Source organism: Falco cherrug, chromosome Z (genome assembly GCF_023634085.1).
Source record: "Falco cherrug isolate bFalChe1 chromosome Z, bFalChe1.pri, whole genome shotgun sequence".
NCBI classification, from domain to species: Eukaryota; Metazoa; Chordata; class Aves; order Falconiformes; family Falconidae; genus Falco; species Falco cherrug.
This window is the reverse complement of record NC_073720.1, coordinates 25303683-25322472: the sequence shown is the minus strand read 5'-3', so window position 1 is coordinate 25322472 and position 18790 is coordinate 25303683. Positions and strand designations below refer to the sequence as shown.

Genomic DNA, 18790 nt, shown 5'->3' with positions numbered 1-18790 from the left:
TTTCTGTCAGAACTGTGTCAGAGTAAAAGAGGGAGATCTCGGCTAGTAACACTTTCTGGACTTTCTGCAGTGGCTGTTTTTTACCTGCTAGTTGAGAGATGCCATCGTAGGCCGTATCAGTGCAACATGTGAGTGTGACGTCCCGTTCATGTGTGTGTTCCTCCTAGCTTTGGTGGAAGAATACAGAGTGACGGTGAAGGAGAGCCACTGCATTTTGGAGGACCTGGAGCCAGATTGTTGCTACAGTGTGTGGGTCATGGCTGTGAATGGCACAGGCTGTAGCCTACCCAGTGAAAAAGCCATTTTTAAAACAGGTATGTACATATGTTACCATTGATTATTATTTTGACATTTGATTATTATAAGCTTCAGGTCCTCGGGTGAATTCTAGTCCATAGTGTTACTGAAACAGAAGAAACTTCTTGATTTAGCCCATCTGGCAGATATCAGGCAACTCATGGTCATTTCTTTATTTGCTAAGAGATAGTGGCTTAATTGCTCCAGGGAGGAAACATGAAGGCATTCATATTTGAAGATGTTCCCAGTCTCACACCTTGTAAGTGGGGCATTGGTGCAGCACATCACAAATTTCTCTCCTAAGTACACTGCAATGCTCCAAGAAGCCCTGGGAAAGCCACCTGGCTGTTCCCTGCTGCTTCTGCTGCTTTCTCCTGCAGAAAACAGCTGCAATTTTTGCCTCTCTGCCATCCTCCCAAATACGTCTATGTTGGATTGATTTAAATTATTAACTTTTCAACAGAAGGCCTGCTTTACTGAGGTTACATGCTGTGTCTAGCTCAGTGGGACACAAATCTCTGCTGTGGCTGAGAGGTTCTGCTGCTGTTTAAGTGGTACAAATTATGATGAGGAATTAGATGAGTACTGTTCATGAGCTTCATTTGACTGGCTATTTTTCCTGAGTTATAATTTCCTTAGTAATTTGTATTGACAAAACTATTGCTTCTTGAATTACAAGCAAGGTGAAGCATCCTGTGTCTGAGGCCCTCTTGCAGGCAATTTTTTTAGTGCTACAGGATAAAAACAATTATTCCATTCTTGCAGTCACAAAATACAGACAAGCATATTTAACAGTTTTGTAATTAAATAACTGTGCAACACTGAGTGTATTGTTGAAATCACTTGGCAGCAACCACAGCTTCAAGCCTATTGCTTAATCCACTAGACTTCAAATTTGTTGATGATTCTCTTTGATATTCGATTTGCTATTCATTGGCTCATCAAAGATTATTTTCCAGACAATTCAAAATAGAAATTCAAATTTTACAGCCTCAATAATGTAATTGTAGGCATAATGCAGAATTCCTGCAAAATGGTCAATAATAATGAATTATTGCTACCTAATAAATCATAATTTATAAAGGGGTTTCTCACCTCTTTGAAGCCATTTGAAGCCTTCTGAAGAAGTTAATAGCCTCGAGTTTTTCATGCCTTTGTTTGGCCTGTTTCTTTAAGAAAACAAATAAACTAGATCAAATAAGGGCTCATTTAAACACCTTCCCTCAAGATGAGGTGAACTCCTTCTGGAGCGTGCTGAGCCCCAGATGGACTTGCGGGAGCACTGGTGAGCACCGATTAATGCAGAACCACTGCACCCCCTTAACACCAAAGTTGGAAAGATGAGCGCCAGTAATGGAAACGAGTTCCTCAGTGTGAGCCCAGCTACCCTGACATAAAGCTAGAGAATACTTTGATTCTTCAAGCAGTCCAATAAACTCAGAAGCAAGATTTTAGAGTTTATGTGCCGGCTTTTAATCTGAATTACCAAAAATAAAAGAAAATAATTTGCTGGTATATGCAGTTATGGGAACATGCACATTAATAGTGGATCAAGGCTGTGCCTTTTCCAGGTGTTGGGAACCCCCACAAGGTTCCTCTGTTGGGATAGCACCTATGGAGGTGGCAGTGAGCCTGGGGAGCTGTGGGCAATGCAGGTGGGTGCTGCTGCAGCAATCCCCCCAGCGTCTTCTGTCTCCTGCTCTTCCACCTCCCAAATTCACAGCTTGTCTGACCCTTCCCTCAGGAGCACACTGTTTCCAAGCTGTATTTTCTGTGAGGGAATGATGCTGAAGGCAGCAGGTATCCCTCTACCTGCCATCCCCTGTCTGTCTGTCTCAAACTGATCTCTGGATGAAGGCTCTTTGCAATCCTAAAGACACAGGTGTGAATGCACCTTCCTCCGTTGTTCAAAACTTATGTGATCCTCACCCTGTACCTGAGGGACAGAGTAATAACTTACTCTTTTTGCCTTTTATAAAATCACTGGACTATTATGAGGATATCGGATACATATTCTAACCGCAGTTAATTTGTTAAGATCTCAGAAGCACAGTAACAACTTTTTCTGGTATGCTCACTCCATCTACTCTTTAGACAGATAATTTCATATTAAAAAAAAAAAAAAAGCTTGATGTCTTGTGACATACTGTTTGCACATACGTAAGTGAGGGTATGTGTGTCAGTTGCTGAATGCAGGTATTAGGGGATTTAGCTATTAATTTTACATTCTTTAGGAACAGATGCATTTAAAAATAGGCAATAATAAAGTATGACGGAAGAGAATGAAGGGATTGTTACTAAGGGAGCTACACAGATGTATTACCAGATGAGAATCAATCTCACGGTTTCATTGTTCTGCTGAATACCTAGATTAGCTGTTCCTGTAGTAAAATATCAAGTACATCTTAACCTGAACTGCTAATCTCCTGATTTTCACTAAATCAGGAAATTGATATGTAGTTGTAGGTGTTTTTCTTTCCTGTTCTACTAATAACAAGTTGTTTTTCTTACAAAACAGGATGCGTCTGGAATGCTTGTTGCGCTGCTGTAAGATTATCATATCATAACACTGTCTAATTTCTACTTTTGTCTTAGGCCTCTTATTTGGAACCCAGTATTTTTAAAAGCAAACAGCTTTCTATGACTAGGATTTTTTTAAATCAATAACCTTTCTTTTAAGGATTGGTATTAAGAATGTTTGTATGAGTTTCAACAACAGGTTGTAAGGTTCATTTATGTTGCTATTCCTTGGAGAGGGAAAAAGCAAGTGAATACAACTGATCCATTTTCAGCCCATGATGCTGGATGTGCAATTTCACACAATAGCTTTTGATTACTTGCATTCAGTGCACTATTTTACATTCTGTTTTCTGTTTTGCAGTTGGGCCTGTAGTTCTTAAACTGAGGTTCTAAAAGAGAGAAATTACAGGACCAAATTGTAGCATTGCAAAAATAAACAGGACATAATTAAGCAGAAAGTCAGCATCTCCCTGTGAGTTCTGCAGCAGCACATTTGTTTCTGGTGCAGTTCATGCAGGGACTGCTGAGGACAGGACTGAGGTGATGCAGGGAGAGCTGTAGGCGGTACTGCCTTGGTGCTCTGCTCCTTTAAGATTGGCAGAAATGAGGAAAATGTGCTTGAGGAAAGGCATAAAAATCTACAAGGGTGTTCTAAGGATGTGCAGTAATGCACAAATACTCACAGTGACTTCCCTAGCATGGGTTTTTCCCCCGTAATGTAACCCTCTGCTGTTGAAACACAAACAAGCAAATGGTCACTGTAAAGGTGGGCAAAACTGACTATCCTGTGGGATTTTGGGGGAGGTGACTTTCCTTTCCCTTTTGAGCATCTCCCTCCAGCTGCTGGTGCACTCCTTGCGGTATGCCTAATATGTCCCTGTGTCCTCAGCACCCACTGTCCCCACCATCAAGGCCGAGGACTGCACAGTGTGTTGGGACATGGCCACTGTCCGCTGGCATGCTGGCTCGGCGTCGGCGGAGTCCTTCATCCTGGAGTACTGTCGACAGCACTCGCCAGAAGGAGAGGGTCTCAGGTCAGTGCCACCATTGCAAGCACTGCTCGGTCGGATTAGGCAGCCACAAATCAGCATCCCCAAGACCGTGGGTCATTATGCAAGAGATTATTCTGCCTCCAACTGCACAAGGAAGAAATCTGCTTCTGCGTGCTGAGGAGCTCATAGGACAGACACTAATCTATGAGATCAGGCTGGGACATAAAAATACTTCTTTTTAATTCTGCTTAACCAGGAAATCCCATTCATTTGGGCCCAAAACCTTGGAGATGTTGCACTGTCTGCAGTGAACTAGAAGCTGCAGGGCTGTGGTGGCTGGGGAACCAACTGCTGCCCTGCAGATGTCATGGCCCTGGGCAGGGCAGGGTAGCTGCTGAGCTCCAAGGGAAGGAGTGGGATGGAGGAACTGGACCCAGTTTGCTCTCTGCTTTGTGGTGAACAACGTAGGAGCCAGACTGGAGCATAGTGAAGGTGGTATGGGTGTCCCAGTAATATTGGTGATACATCTCCACTGTCTGGATGTACAGGCAGGTGCCTCTCAAAGCACAGCTGAACTAAGCACTGCTGAACTGTGCAGGCATGCCACAGAGGTCAAAGAGCAACCTAAAGAGCAGCTTTGAAAATGGGGGTGGTGTCTGCTTACGCCAGACTCTCTCTGGTTTCGCCTACACAAAGTCTATGCTTCATAGATTGGAGGGTGAGGAGGAATGCAGGCACCACTAAGCCATGAAACCACACACTGTCGAAATGTAGAAAAATTATATGGTGCTTTGTAAATACTTGGGGCTTGGGGGTTTTAATTTGTTTTTTACAAACAATGAAAACATTTTTTCCAGTAAAATATAGTTGCAAATGTCTAGGAAGCTTTGGGAGGTGGAGGGGTGACTTGCCATATGGACCCTGTGGAAGAGCTTCAGTCCAGCTGAGTTTGTCATCTTTGCCTCCCTGGAAGCCTGATTAGGGGTCTTCACCTGGAAGATAGTTCACATGGATTTCATGGAGATATGGCAGAGAAGGAAGAGCTCTACCCTGTGCAGTCAAAATTAGTTGACTAAAAGGTTCATGGGTTTCTAGCAGACAAGTATGCCAGTGAAACTGTGTGTGCCTTGCTGCTTACAAAAGTAGGTTAAAAATTGAAATAAAAAATTTCTGTGGGGTTGGGAGACCTATTTTTCATGCAGTAGCAGCATGCTGCATTAATGCAATCAAGGACTGGTCTTGCCAAGCTCTCCTGCCTCTCAGAGGGCAACCATGACCTGCACTGTTTCATACATATTTCATGAGGCCATCAAGTCCCTGTCAACCTGCCAAAGTCACTGTTGGTCAAGGATAATGCAGATGCTCCCAAAACCTGTGCTGTGTGTTTGCCCTCAGATTTCTTTGCTGTTAACTGGAATTACCTCTTTTTCTCAAAACTGGACCAGAAAGTGTGACAGTTTCTGTAATTGGTGAGCGAGGTGTCAATAACACCAAGCAGTTTCCTTGTGGGGTGATAAGTGTGGCAAAAAGCTGCCAGAATTGACCCATTCCCTTTCTCAGTGACCTTGTGGAAATTCTAACTTGTTTGTAATTACACTGAGTCACATTTGACTTTTTGGCCTCCCTGTGAGTGGAAGGTGGCCTTTTACTGTGACAAGTGTAAAAAATTCCCACAGGACAAAGTCATGAGTCTTCTCAGAATTGCTGTAGTTTAAATTTCTGTATTTGTAGAAGGGCTCTGACTTCTTTTTACAGTGTCAAAGATGATCTTTTACCACTTATTTTCCCTTAAAGCATTACCACTCTTTTCTTTTCCAAAAGCAACCCCCTGAGATTAACCTGGAAAGCTTCTGTAACAGCACAAGACATTTCAGTGATGGAGAATATTTTTTTTTATTTTATTTATTTATGTATTTATTTATTTTGCATAAAGCCAAGGAAAAAAGAGCCTGCTGGTACATGGAGCATACTGCTGCCTGTATTGCTCCCATCCAGGGCCCCCATGGTGCAAGTGAGGACTAGAAATCAATGCCTTATGTAGCTGATATAGTGAGAAGCTGCCTTCTTGGAAGTACCTGTAGGGAGCTTAGAATTCCTATGTCAAGTACTTTTATCAGGTGGAATAAAACTGTGTCTTTATGGACACCTAGCATTTGCGCCTGGAAATACTGTAGTTTCTTCTGATTGCTTTTCTTGAAAGTTGGGGTTTGTCCTTTGCAAGTTTCCTGAGCAACACTCATCTTGGGGAGCAGCCAAATGCGGAGTCCTTTGACAGACAGCCTGTGCCTCTCATGCTTGTGGTGGCCCTGTAGCTGAGTGATTTCTCAGTCCCTGGGTGGGAGTTCAAATACGTTTCTCAGCAACTCTGGACAGTTCATACAGTTGCAGCTGGGGACACAGCCTGAAAACACTGGTTGGGGAAGGACATCCAAGCCAAGTCCTGGAGAAAGTGGCATGGTCCCACCCCACAAGGCTACTTTCACAGACATTGTTCTAGGAGCTCAGCCAAGGCGAGGGACACAGCCAAGGGAGCAGGCCGGAGAAATACCCCCATCAAACAGCCAGAGATGAGTGTGGACCCCCTGGTCTGGGCCAGCCCCCTGTCAGGGAGCCTTGGACATGTCACAGAATTGCAGGATGGTTGAGGTTGGAAGGGATTTTTGGAGGTCATCTGGTCAACACTCCTACTCAAACAGGGCCACATGGAGCCACTTGCCCAGGCAGCTTTTAAGTATTTCTGAGGAGGTCCTTAGAGTAGTTCTGGAGCAGTCCCAGCTCCCCAGGGAGAGAATTTGAAGCACATCTGGAAATGAGTTCATTAAAAGTTCCTTCTAAATACTATTTTAGAAAATATTTTTATCTGTGTTTTCCCTTCTGAGTTCTCTCTCCTTGCCAGCTTGCCATCTGAGGGACATGGTTTCATATGAAATCATCTTAAGTCTACTGCAACAATGAGTCCCTGGCCTCCTGCTTTGGTCTTAAAGCTCCTTCCTGGGTTGATTCTTTTTCCAGAATCTTCACAAGGCTTGGAAATTTTCTTTCAGTTTCCAAAGCTCTGCTATTTTCTCACCATTCAGCCTCTTTGTGTTGAGAAGTCAATGGAGCTGTGGGTGGAAGATGGAAAACTGTGAGAAACGTAGTCCAGGGATTAAGTGTGTGGGCTGTTCAGATGGAAACCATGTATCACATTATGAGAAATCTGTAAGACTCATGGAGGCAGAAATTAGTACATTATGCAGTGAGTTTGTAAAAGTGGAAGTGACTGAGTGTCACCCTCTCTGCCAATGCAAGACCAGCACTTCCAGTAACAAAAAGTTTACCGTCTACTTGCAGAGCAGGTCTAATGCTGGAATAGCGAGAAGACAGAAGAGGGCATCACTGTGCTTAAGATGTTGCCATAAACAGCTTCTGACAAATAGCTCAGCATATCCTCCCTTCATCTCACTTGTAACTACTTGCTCAAAACTTCTTTCTGGTAGTCTGTGGTTCAGATACATGTCAAAGATGTCAAAATGGTGCTTTTACAGAACAGATTGGGTGAGACTTGCCCAGGAAGCATGGACAAATTTCTTCAAAGCTTAGATGCCCACTTCTTTTCCCCTGCCTCTGCTTCCATCCCAGTTTTCCTTTCTCTCACTTCTTTTATATTTGCCTTCTTGCTCAGTTCCCATCTTGTATTTTTCTTTAACTCATCTTTCCTTTTTCTCTTGTGCCTTACACTCAGATGAGCTTTTTTCCTCTTCCAAGTCTAAAGATCTCGGGTTCCTTTCATCAAGCAACTCATCAGGTTGCACCTTTTCCCTGAATCTTTCAGTAAGAACCGACCAGCCTGCCAAACTCCCAGTGCCTTGCTGAAGTGCTCTTGTGGTTGGTGCTTTGGTTAGTCATGGGGGTGAAGCAAACTGCAATTGCTACCACGTTTGGGCAACCCATTTCTGTTTACCGCATTAGTTCCAGCATTAATGTAACACATTTCCCAAAGGTGACATGGCCCTGTGCTGATCACGCAAGAGCCCCAACCTCTCTGGAATTCTTTCAAATTGAAAAAAACAGATCACAGGAGCACCCTGTGCTTTTTCTCAGTGCTTTCAATCACTTTCAATGGCAGCTGTCAGTACAAAATACCTGTTACAATCTAACAAGAATGATGCACCAGTCTTTCCCCAGAGCCATCCTCCTAGACGCAGAGCTCTATGTGGTGTTAGCAGGAATTTGGTGTGTGTAGTGCTATAGGATTTTACCTTTATGTAATAAATGCAGCAGAGGCAAGCATGTGAAAAACCCTGATGGATGAGCACCGATTATTCTTCAGATTGTACTGCTCTCTGGTGAGACATATGTGGAAAAACAGACACTATGAGTGAATAGCAATGATCTGATCTGACTGCTGACTCACCTACCTTACCTCCTCTGGGGTCACAACAATTAGGGCTAGAAAAGGTAATTTGTTTAATTTAGCTTCCCATAGAGACATTACCTGTGGGAAGGAGACCATCCTGGGTGCCACTCTCAAACCTGAGGTTGAAGGGAAAGTGCCTTTACATAGGCACGTCTCCTATTCATGAATTTAAATAAATTGCCTTGAAGATTTGTATAAGCATTTCTGGGAGGCAACTATCACCTTTATACAGATGAACAGTCTTTACCTGCAGGCATACAATGCATTGAATATATACTCTCTGGCTTTGCAGCTATCAGTCAAAGCAAAATCAAGGAAAATCAGGATCCAGTGTATGAGAATTTGTTAAGCCAATTTTTCATACTCCTGACAACACAGAAAATAAAGTTGGCATCTTTCTAGCCATCCAAAGTACTTCCAGTGGCACTTCAAAGCACCTGTGATCATATTGAGTTGGTACTGACTGTTGCTTTCCAGCAGTGTGTCAAAATACCAACAGTTGAGTATGTGAACACTGGAGGTTTTGAGGCACCACAAAGCAGGGCACTGTGCAAAGGCAGTTCCCCTGCCGCTGCCTTTTGCTAAACCAGTCTGTGAGACTGCATGGCACCATAAGGGAGACAAAGTCAAGAATTTGTTGATAAACAATTTGTGAGCCAGGAGGTCATAAGAAGAACTGTATGGTTTCAGTATGGTCTCAGATATGGGTATCCTTTTTTTTATCTGGAATATGTGCCCAGAGAGTACAAACACAAGAATTGTTTTCACTGTGGTGCAAATGAATTAATTAAAAGGGTTGGGGTTTTTTTCTTCAGAAGCTTGTCCATTTTGTAAAACAGATTTTTCACAGGAGGCAGATGAGAATTCGATTCTGTGCTGCTTGCATTTCATGTGATGACTTATGCTGTAAAATGAAGTAAGCATTACACCAGATAACTGCACGGAGTGAGAAGGTGGTACAGGAACAAAGACCTGAAAATTTGTCTGAAAAAATAAGGAGGATCCCTCAAGTGACAAATGCCAAAGCTCCTACATGATCCACTTGTTTGTAAAATAAGTGTTTGCCTTTCTGATTTGGAGTTTCCAGTTGTGCCTGTTGTTTCAGTAGTCGACAATACTGTTAGCTGGCTTAGCTGTTTGAATAAATTAGTCTTTCCAGGTTTGGGTATCTGCATACATTTTCAAGTATGAAAATCTTAAAACTTTGCAGATCTTTTGCTGGTATAAAGAGACCTGAACTGAAAGTATCCCTGGAGCCCAATGTGAACTATTTCTTCTACTTGAAGGCTGTCAACCCATTTGGGACAAGTGAACAAAGTGAAGCAGCTCTCATCTCAACTAAAGGTAGATCACCATTTTCTGATGTCAAAACAATGGGACAGAGGGGCAAAGCAGCCAAAGATGGAATTTTCCTCTGGAAATCAAACCTAAACTTTCTGATAGGAGAGTATGCAAGTTATTGAGATAAAAGGGATTGTGTTTTATCTGCTGCTTAAAATCAGCACAGTCACGGATGACTTCACTTTAAGTTGGTGTATTTATGTCAGTGTAAAATTGATGTGACCTCAGAAGCAAAAACATTGAATTCTGTCAGATACATGAAATGATTAAAAATTCTTCAGGGATCTCAGTTTGCTTGAGTCTGGCAGAGCACGTTCTGATAAAAGATAACATAATCTTAAAAAAAAGCCCCTTACAATTAAATCCTTGTGGACTTTGGATTTCAGGGATGAGGAAACACGCAGAACAGTTTTAAAATGTAATGGATGATTTAAACTTTAAGGTTTCCAGATGAATATCATTAAAACATGTCTGGTTCTTCCAAACCAGCCTCAAAATTCAAATTTGCTATTTTGAAAAAATAATAGATTGAACATTATTCAACCTTTTTAAATAGTGAAGACTCCTTTATCACTTAGCTACAGTTCTGAATATTAGACTGCCATCCCAATCAGGCACAGCTTAGAAGACCCTTAGCATTTGCATCCTATTTTCTGTTGCGTCTACCTGCCAGCAGACACAACTCTGTCCAGTTGACAGCTAAAACGGTAGTAATTGTTGCTTAATGTTTTATGATTCATCTTGTGTTAACATTGCCAGCCTCTCATAACTGGTGTTTCCTTTTCACTAATTGTATCAGGAACTCGGTTTCACCTGCTGAGCAACACAGCCCATCCCGCTTTGCAAATCTCCTCCAATGCAACAGTGATCTGCCTTCCTGAGAAAACAAAATTCATGGGGTGAGTAGCATCATGACAAGCATGATCACCCTGTGGAGTTCAGGATGGGTCCCTCACTCTTATTTTTGCCTATAGGTAGCTTTCACTTGACACTAATTAATTTTGTAGAACTGAAGCATTTCAGTGCTGGCACATTTCAGACACAGCCCCTGGACTTTGCGTGGTTGACCCCCACTTTCAAGCACTGCAATATTTCAATAAAGCCAGTAGCAGCGTTGATGTACGTTCTGGGAAGAGTTCAGTTTCACACTGAGGAACTGCCAGAAAGTCAAAGGCAGTGGTACCTACTGCAGTTGCTGGGTTTGCCTCAGTCCATGGTCACTTGCTTAATCCTTCAGAGCACTTCAGTCTCAAAGCAATTTGTAGCTGCCCCAAGAAGGCCAGATTTGTGGGCTTATTTTTTAATATATTGTGGCTGGAAGTAATCCATCTCCCATACTTTGCTCCTCTACTGAGGGCATTATTGATAATGTTTTCCAAAGCATCTGTGGCTTTGGAGAACTAGGAAGTGTTCCTGGGGTATCTATAGAACAGTTGTACCAGCCTAGCTCCATCCATTGCAAACATGATTTTTGCAAAAAAAAAACCCCAAACATGCTGATACTGGCCCAATCACAAGTACACGTTAGCTTGCATAACTTGTTCCATTACTGAGATGGCTTCTTAAAAAGTAATGAGGTATTACCGGTTTAAGCACTTTTTTTTACTATTACAGCTGAATGCACGCGAAGTGTTTGCCACTGTGTCTACTCAAACCAGCCATACTTCATAGTTTGCACAGGCTGAATAAATTTGAGATCCATTCTTTGCCTCCAAAGTCACCTTTTCCACCTTTTTCTAGCTTCGTATAACTTTTGGTGAAGTTGCATGGGTTTGCCTCCTTAAGATGAGTCCATCTCAGTGCAAAGATGAAACGACTCTCAGTGACAATATTCAAATCTTTGATAAAACCCTGCAGTTAGAAGAACAGAGTGCAATCAATTAGTAATTTTAGATGCTGCTACATGATGTGATTGGAAGAAATATCACAATATGGTTGGTCTGCCACCATACTCACTTTACTGTATGCCTCTTCCACAAACAGGTTTCCTTCAGTCCTGGGTGAACTGCTGCCTGCTAGGGGACGTCATTACTGGGAAATTGTTGTCACTGCCTGCAGAAGCTACAGGATTGGGATTTGCTACAAGGCAGTGCCACAGAGTAGTATCTTGGGGCTGAGTGATACCTCCTGGTGCATGCTGTGCTGTCCTACACAGACCAGGTAAAGCTTAGTCGGTCTAGCTGCTTCGGAGGTTACTTGCCCTTCATGTAAATGAAGCTGGCCAGCTTCAGAAATCACAAGAGCAGAAAGGATTCTTCTGCTTTCTTTCTGAAAAACTGAGTTATAAGGAAAAGACAACTACAAAGGAGCTTTAGGCCTCCTCTTAATTAACAAAAAAAAAAAAGCCTTATAAAGCACCTCAAAAAATAAAAGTTAATCTCAGACAGACCAGTTCACAGCCCTTGAACCAGGCAGTGAATAAAACTTAAAAAACTAATTTGCTACTGCTTTGTCATACCAGGCGTGTATGCTGAACTGCTGCACAAAATCCCAGCAAGTGTATTTATTTCCATAAATGTGTTCTTTTTAGAACCTATTTCCACCTGCAGGAGATGTCAAGACTCCATAGGGAATGCCTTCTCCTGCCTTGTCCTTCACAGCAGTGGGCACCCAACTGCCACTGTGGCAGGGCTGCAGGGTGCTGGGGTAGTTTTTAAACAGTCCAGTGCCAGGCTGCTTGGAGGTTTGTAAGGCATAACCCTGTTAATGGCATAAAGGTGCTTTTGATCTAAACAAGTGTGCTTTTTTTAGTGTGAAATCATACAGATGCATGAACATAAGTAGCTAAATGAAACATCTGAGACGTAAAGGATTTTGCCAAAGCAGAGCTCATGGTTAAGTCTGCATAAAGACTTGTAATAAGAAATACATAGAGTAATATGATTACAGGAAGTCTGCTTTTATGCTGGGAGTCCAAAGATACGAAGTGAAAGAGCTCATCGGCATGCCAGGCAGGGCTTTGAAGCAATGCCATGTTGGTTTTGCTTACGTACTGAGCAAAATGTGGTTGCCATGTGATATGCTGCTGTATGCAGCCACCTGTTAATAGGTGGGAATAAAGCCATAGGTTATTTCTGGTAAATCACCATGAGGAGGCTCACTGTATTCTGGTTTCCATATTCCTGCAGCTTTCTCTACAGATTTCTTCACACCGGTGTGATGAGTGATGTCCATGTGACAGAACACCCAACCAGGATTGGCATCCTGTTGGATTACAGTGGTGGCAGGCTGTTGTTCTTCAATGCAGAGAGAGAACTGGTGCTGTTTGCCATCAGGCACAAATTCACTGATGCTGCTCACCCAGCCTTTGCCCTGGAGAAGGCTGGGATGCTTACCCTGTGCACGGGAATGGAGCTGCCAGAGTTCGTAAAGAACAGCTAATCCCCTGCTTTATGCCACAGAAAAACTGGCAGTTGCAGTGTCAGGGGACAGGGCGAGGAAGAGGGGTGCCCGGGAGGGTTGTCTAGTCTTCACTGATGAATGCTATGCACGCAGCTCTCCCCCACATCATCAGTAATTGTAGTTAATGCTCAGCCACACAGTCATCCTGAGCCTGGAGAAAAAATTGACTCCTTCAGGTGGAGTGTGTGTCTAGTGATGTACACAGGAGTACTTTTGAGGGGAAAAATAAGTTTTGTTAGATATGAACATTAAGAGGGGGGGAGATTATTTTCCCTGTAGAAATGATAGTGCTAGCTGTCTTTTTAAAGTTGATGATGAGCCTGTGTATGAAATAAATGCATTTCTCACTGCAATACGTGACAGCCATCATTTCATCATTTACCAGGACAGTCAAAGCCTGAATCCAACATGATATGTTTGAAAAATGTACAAAAATTTCAACAACTGAACATTCTGTAGGTTAATACATCTTATGTTATTGTTTGCCAACTCTTTTTAAATGCACAAATTGAGAAAACTTGAAAACTTAGAAATCTGCACATTTGCAAAATAAGTGAATCCCAGACTAGTCTTCATATCTGTCATGTAAAGTTTGAATATGCAACACCTACCCAACCTGCTCACAGCAGACTAACAGGCAGCTACCTGACTGTGTCAGCAAATACCTGTTCCTGTGAATACTCATGAAACACATGTATGAGGAAACTTGATACTGGTGCTAAAAGTCTTCTATGCTTTCCGTCCTCAATTTGTTGGCTAAGTGGTTTTGATGGTGAAGGGAAGGTTGCCACCTGGGACCTTAGGGAACAGTCAAATTACCAGCAATCTTATTGTGGATCACCCTTTTTCCATCACTGCTTTTTACCTTTGCATTTAGAGATTGGTTGCTCTTAATTTCAGGGTTGTGGATATTTTCCTGCAACTGTCCTGCTCTCTCTTGTTACCTACACTAACATCAGCATCGTGGCAGTGAGATGCAGTGTTTCAGGGCCATCAAAACAGGCAGGCTAGAAATGGTTGATGTCAGCAGAGGAACAGGATGCTGACTTTCCCCCTTAGCTTTTTCAAACCATTTTTCCAAGCACTTCACACACTGGTGGTGCAGTTGTCTTCTTGCCTGCCCCAGGGGCTGAACACATGAATGCCAGTGGTGCTGAACTCCAGTGAATGCTGGGGGGACATTAATCTTAAGGCAGGCAGGCAGGCAGGCAATGCTTTTCATGCTGTGTCTGCTCTGGAGATTTCTGCCATGAAGGACTGGGCTGCTGGACTCATTTCTGAGCTCAGCTGAAGAGCTGTACTCCACAAAGTAAAGCAGATTTCAGGAGTCTAACAGAGGGTTTGTCTCTGAAGAGAGGACTTAAATGAGTTACAGGGAAGCTTCTGCTTTTTATGCTCAGAGAAGGTGCCTGCTGCTGCTCTTTATTTATGATTTAACACCACCAAGGCATGTGCTTGCTGCTTTAGCCTGCTGTATGCTTGGTGTCCCAGAGAAGCCACACTACACACTGTCATAGGCTCAGGCGAGATGGCTGGGGCAAGATAAACAAAATCCTGTGACCATTTATTTTAAGCCAGAGCTCTTTTTGGCGTTTCAATTGAAGAGTGCCTTTAATTGAAGTCCCTGCTGGGGAGAGGGGAATGAAAAAGCAGAATAGTGCCCTGTTGGTTTAAGCAAGTGTTTTGTGGAGGTGTGGAGGATGGTGAGAAAATGTCCAGGATTAACTGGGAAAGGAAGACAGAAAGGCTATTGGGGGTAGTGTTACCATGAAGGCTGAGGAGGAGGAGGAGGCAGAAGGCAGGCTAGAGACACAGAGAGCAGATGGTGATAAACTAAGAGGCAGGTCAGTGGTGTCAGCAGGGTGCATTCCCCAGGTTCCTGCAGCCAGTGAGCTCAGTGGAGGTTTAACTATCTCCAGAGCTTAATGTGTCGCTTTGAACTAAACCTAAAAAATCCCAGCACTGGGGCGATTTCACTTGTGTTCTCCTCACCCTGGTTGCTGCTGTCCCAAATGTGGAATTGCTTCAAGGACGTCAAAGTGGTATATCGCCAAGGGAACAGCCAGTGAGGAGGAGAGCAAAATGACATGGTATTATGTAGGTAGCCTTTTCAATGAAAGCAAGAAGCAATTGCTGTGTTAAAGGCAATGGTGTATTTCTAAATAATGGTTTTAACATGAAAAGTGAAAGCCGTGTCTATTGCCATGCATCATTACTCAGGTACTACCACAACATCTGAGGCTGGCAAAATGTTTTTACTGAAGGCACATCAGTATTTGAAATGTTTGGTTCATTTTGAAAAACTGTCTGACTCTGTTTTCTTGTTTTCTTGCTGATTTTTGTATAAGGTTCAACTTTTCCATTGGGCAGTATTCAAAAAGAGTATTTACTGTTTATACAAAAGCTGGATAAATTATTTTAAATTGAAAATGTCATTTTAAGAGCCTAAACAGTACTAATTTGAGTGAAAGAAGAAATGCCTAGAGACAGTATCATGTTCAGAGATATGGAAAAAAGTACACGCTAAACAAAAAACAACATACAAGAGTTATCATTCAGTATAGAGAGAGATTTCACCAGTGAGGAAAGCAGATCCTGAAAGCCACAATTAAGCTGCCACAATATATGGTGCAAACTGTCCTGTCCTTGGAAAGCCTGGCGCCACATCTGCTGAGATCTTTTACTTGCCTGATGCGCATAAAGTGGCACCAAGTTCAGGGATTCACTTTCCAGAAGATAACCATCCACAGGCACTTCAGTGTGCAGGCATAGTCCATATGTCTTTGAGTTCAGATGAACTGAGATTTTGAGGCTTGTTGCATCTATTTTTTTTTTTTCTGGCCATTGTAGTTTGTAACCACGTAATAAAAAAGAAAGACAAAAAACTCCCAGACACTATTTTTCTTGTGCTTGATGAATTTAGCATTTAGAAATACGTCAAAACCAGCATGACTTATTCTTCAGCAAAGAAAGTTAACTTGGCTGATAGTAACTAAGACTTTGTGAAATACTGACAGGGTTGTGTGGTATGTGTACATGGTCTGGTCATCATTCCATGCTTAGATTACATAGAAATATATTTCAAGACTTAACTCAAAGAACTGTAAAAGAGTTCATCAGTAATTTGGAGGTTATTTTCATCCTGAAAGTACAAAAGCTGATGTCTAACACTGTAAATATCATTAATAAATATTTGGACTGATCCAAAACATATTGGATTAAAAGGAACGATTTCTCTTCCCTTCAGCAAGTTTTAGATTAGGCTCATAAACTCTTGTGCACTGAGATAAAAATTTAGGCCTAACTCTAAGAAGAGAAACATTAATTTCTATTGCCAAAATAGTGCTGAACTGGAATATTGCTATTATCAGTAGTATTGATCCACAAATCTTGCTTAGGTCTTGCTGCTCCAGAGAGAGTTTAATACTTGCATGACATGACAGGCGGAAGAACTTGCCAAAGTGTCTGCAAACCAGTGCACGCAATGCACATGTGTGCAGGCACAAATTTGCTCTCATGCTAGCTCTTTTTAAAAAGGGAAATATCACTGAAATACAACTGTTTGTACTGCAGATGGTCTAGTGATGCCTTATTTTAGAAATAGGTACATTAACACACTCGTTCCCACTATTGTGGAACTTAATTACATGTTATCACTATACTTGTTGTAAGACATAGACCCAGTGAGGCACACTACCAATAAATTGTTGTTAAATCCACAGTGCTGTGATATTATCGGTGATATACATGTGAAATATGATTTCTGTTTGCACTGCAGGGTTTTGAATAGGTATGTAAAGATGTATTTAAGAATAATATGAAAATATTACCTTTTTGAACCCTCCTCACTTCAGAATAATAAATAGGACCTCTTCCGTGTTGGAGTTTAAATTGGATTTGAAAAATTACATTCTGTGATGGAATCACGATTGTATTAATGTAATTTTGCTGATGGATTTACTTGCTATCGAGAAGCTCGGTATGCTCAGATAGTCACACAACCAGCAAGAAAGTGACGTATCTCTTCTTCTTCAAGCCACACATACTGGAAGAAAGACTGAACTAGAAAAGTACCTTCATTTTTCGTGTTGAGTTTGTCCAATTTTTTTCCATAGCAGAAAGTAGCATTTGCTGACCAGAGACCACTCTGCAGCACATTTCCTACAGGAACACAGCCTGGAAGGGCAGATGTCCACCCCAGACCCTGCAATGATTTTGTCAACAGGTCAAAAAAATGTATAATGTCATAGAACCACAGGATGGTTTGGGTTGGAAAGGACCTTAAAGATCATCTAGTCCCAACCCCCCTGCCATGAGCAGGGACACCTTCCCTGAGACCAGGTGGCTCAAAGCCACATCCAGCCTGGCCTTGAACACTGCCAGGGATGGGGCATCCACAGCTTCTCTGGGCAGCCTGTTCCCAGGCTGCTTCACCACCCTCACAGTAAGGAATGTCTTCCTAATATCTAACCTAAATCCACCCTCTTTTGGTTTAAATACATTCCCCCTTGTTCTGTCACTACATGCCCTTGTCAAAAGTCCCTCTCCAGCTTTCTTGCAGGCCCACTTTAGGAACTGGACAGCTGCTACAAGGTCTCCTCGGAGTCTTTGCTTCTCCAGACTGAGCAATCCCAACTCTCAGCCTGTTTTCATAGGAGAGCTGCTCCAGCCCTCTGATCATCCTTGTGCCCTTCCTCTGGACTTGCTCCAACAGGTCCATGTCCTTCTTATGTTGGGGACCCCAGAGCTGGATGCAGTACTCCAGGTGGGGTCTCACCAGAGCAGAGCAGAGGGAGAGAATCGCCTCCCTCGACCTGCTGGCCATGCTTCTTTTGGTGCAGCCCAGGATACGTTTGGCTTTCTGGGTTGCAAGCACACATTGTCAGGCCATGTTGAGCTTCTTGTCCACCAGTACATCCCCAAGTCCTTCTCCTCAGGGCTGCTCTCAATCCATTCCCCACCGAGCAGTATTTGTGCTTGGGATTGTCCTGACTCAGGTGCAGGACCTTGCACTTGGCTTTGTTGAACTACATGAGGTTTGCACCTCTCAAGCCTGTCAAGGTCCCTCTGGATGACATCCCTTCTCTCCAGTGTGTCGATTGCACCACACAGCTTGGTGTTGTTGGCAAACATGAAATTTAGCTAAATTTCAAGTACAGTTCTGCTCTAGAAAACATCTGTGCAGAAATGCCACCTTCCCTTTCACAATTTGTATCACAGAGACACTCAATTACTAGTATGTACTTTTCTTAACCCTGAAGAAACAGTGCTGCAAGCAGAGATGGAAGTCACCCATAGCACTGTCAAAGCAGTGGTCAGCTGAATTTCAACCTGCCAGACCATTACAACACTACTGAGGCGTGAGGGATGGAGAGCTGGACCCGGCCACAACACATACAGGAGAGAACTGGCTTCTGCTGAGCAAGCAAGAAGCCAGCGTGGCTTTTAATGCTGGGGCTGCCAAAAGAGACCTTTATCTCAGCATCACTTCATATAGCCCAGCCTTCTGAGGTTGTAAAATTCTACCCCACATCATTTCATGAGCCCAGGTCAGAAGGCACGGCGTCCCTTCTCTTGTAGTCCCACATCTCTTTATTTTCATATTTACCATGAAGAAGAGAACTGTGGATAACTGGCTAGCTGAAAAAGGTCACATAGACCTAGTCCAGCTGGCTGGACAAAAATGCACATCGCTCTCAGCCTATCTGAAGTAAAGCAAAAATACGCTATCCTTGGCTGTTCTTGTTACACAGTAACAGGAAGATTGCAGTGGGAAAAGAATGATGCAGGTGGGAACAGATAACTACAGAAGAGAAACTAGGGGCGGGCTTGGTATTTA

At 42.8% G+C, this 18790-nt stretch overlaps 1 protein-coding gene across 1 annotated transcript in view; it reads left to right on the top strand.

Moving 5' to 3' along the window:
• The window catches only part of CMYA5 (cardiomyopathy associated 5), a 46369-nt gene extending 32827 nt beyond the window's left edge, over positions 1–13542 (top strand). The window contains exons 8-13 of the mRNA XM_055699178.1: positions 168–314; positions 3707–3851; positions 9419–9552; positions 10349–10448; positions 11533–11709; positions 12678–13542. Coding sequence (XP_055555153.1) covers positions 168–314; positions 3707–3851; positions 9419–9552; positions 10349–10448; positions 11533–11709; positions 12678–12930 — 956 coding nt within the window. The 3' untranslated portion in view covers positions 12931–13542. The remainder of the gene's footprint in view (positions 1–167; positions 315–3706; positions 3852–9418; positions 9553–10348; positions 10449–11532; positions 11710–12677) is intronic.
• The last annotated feature ends 5248 nt before the right edge of the window (positions 13543–18790 follow it).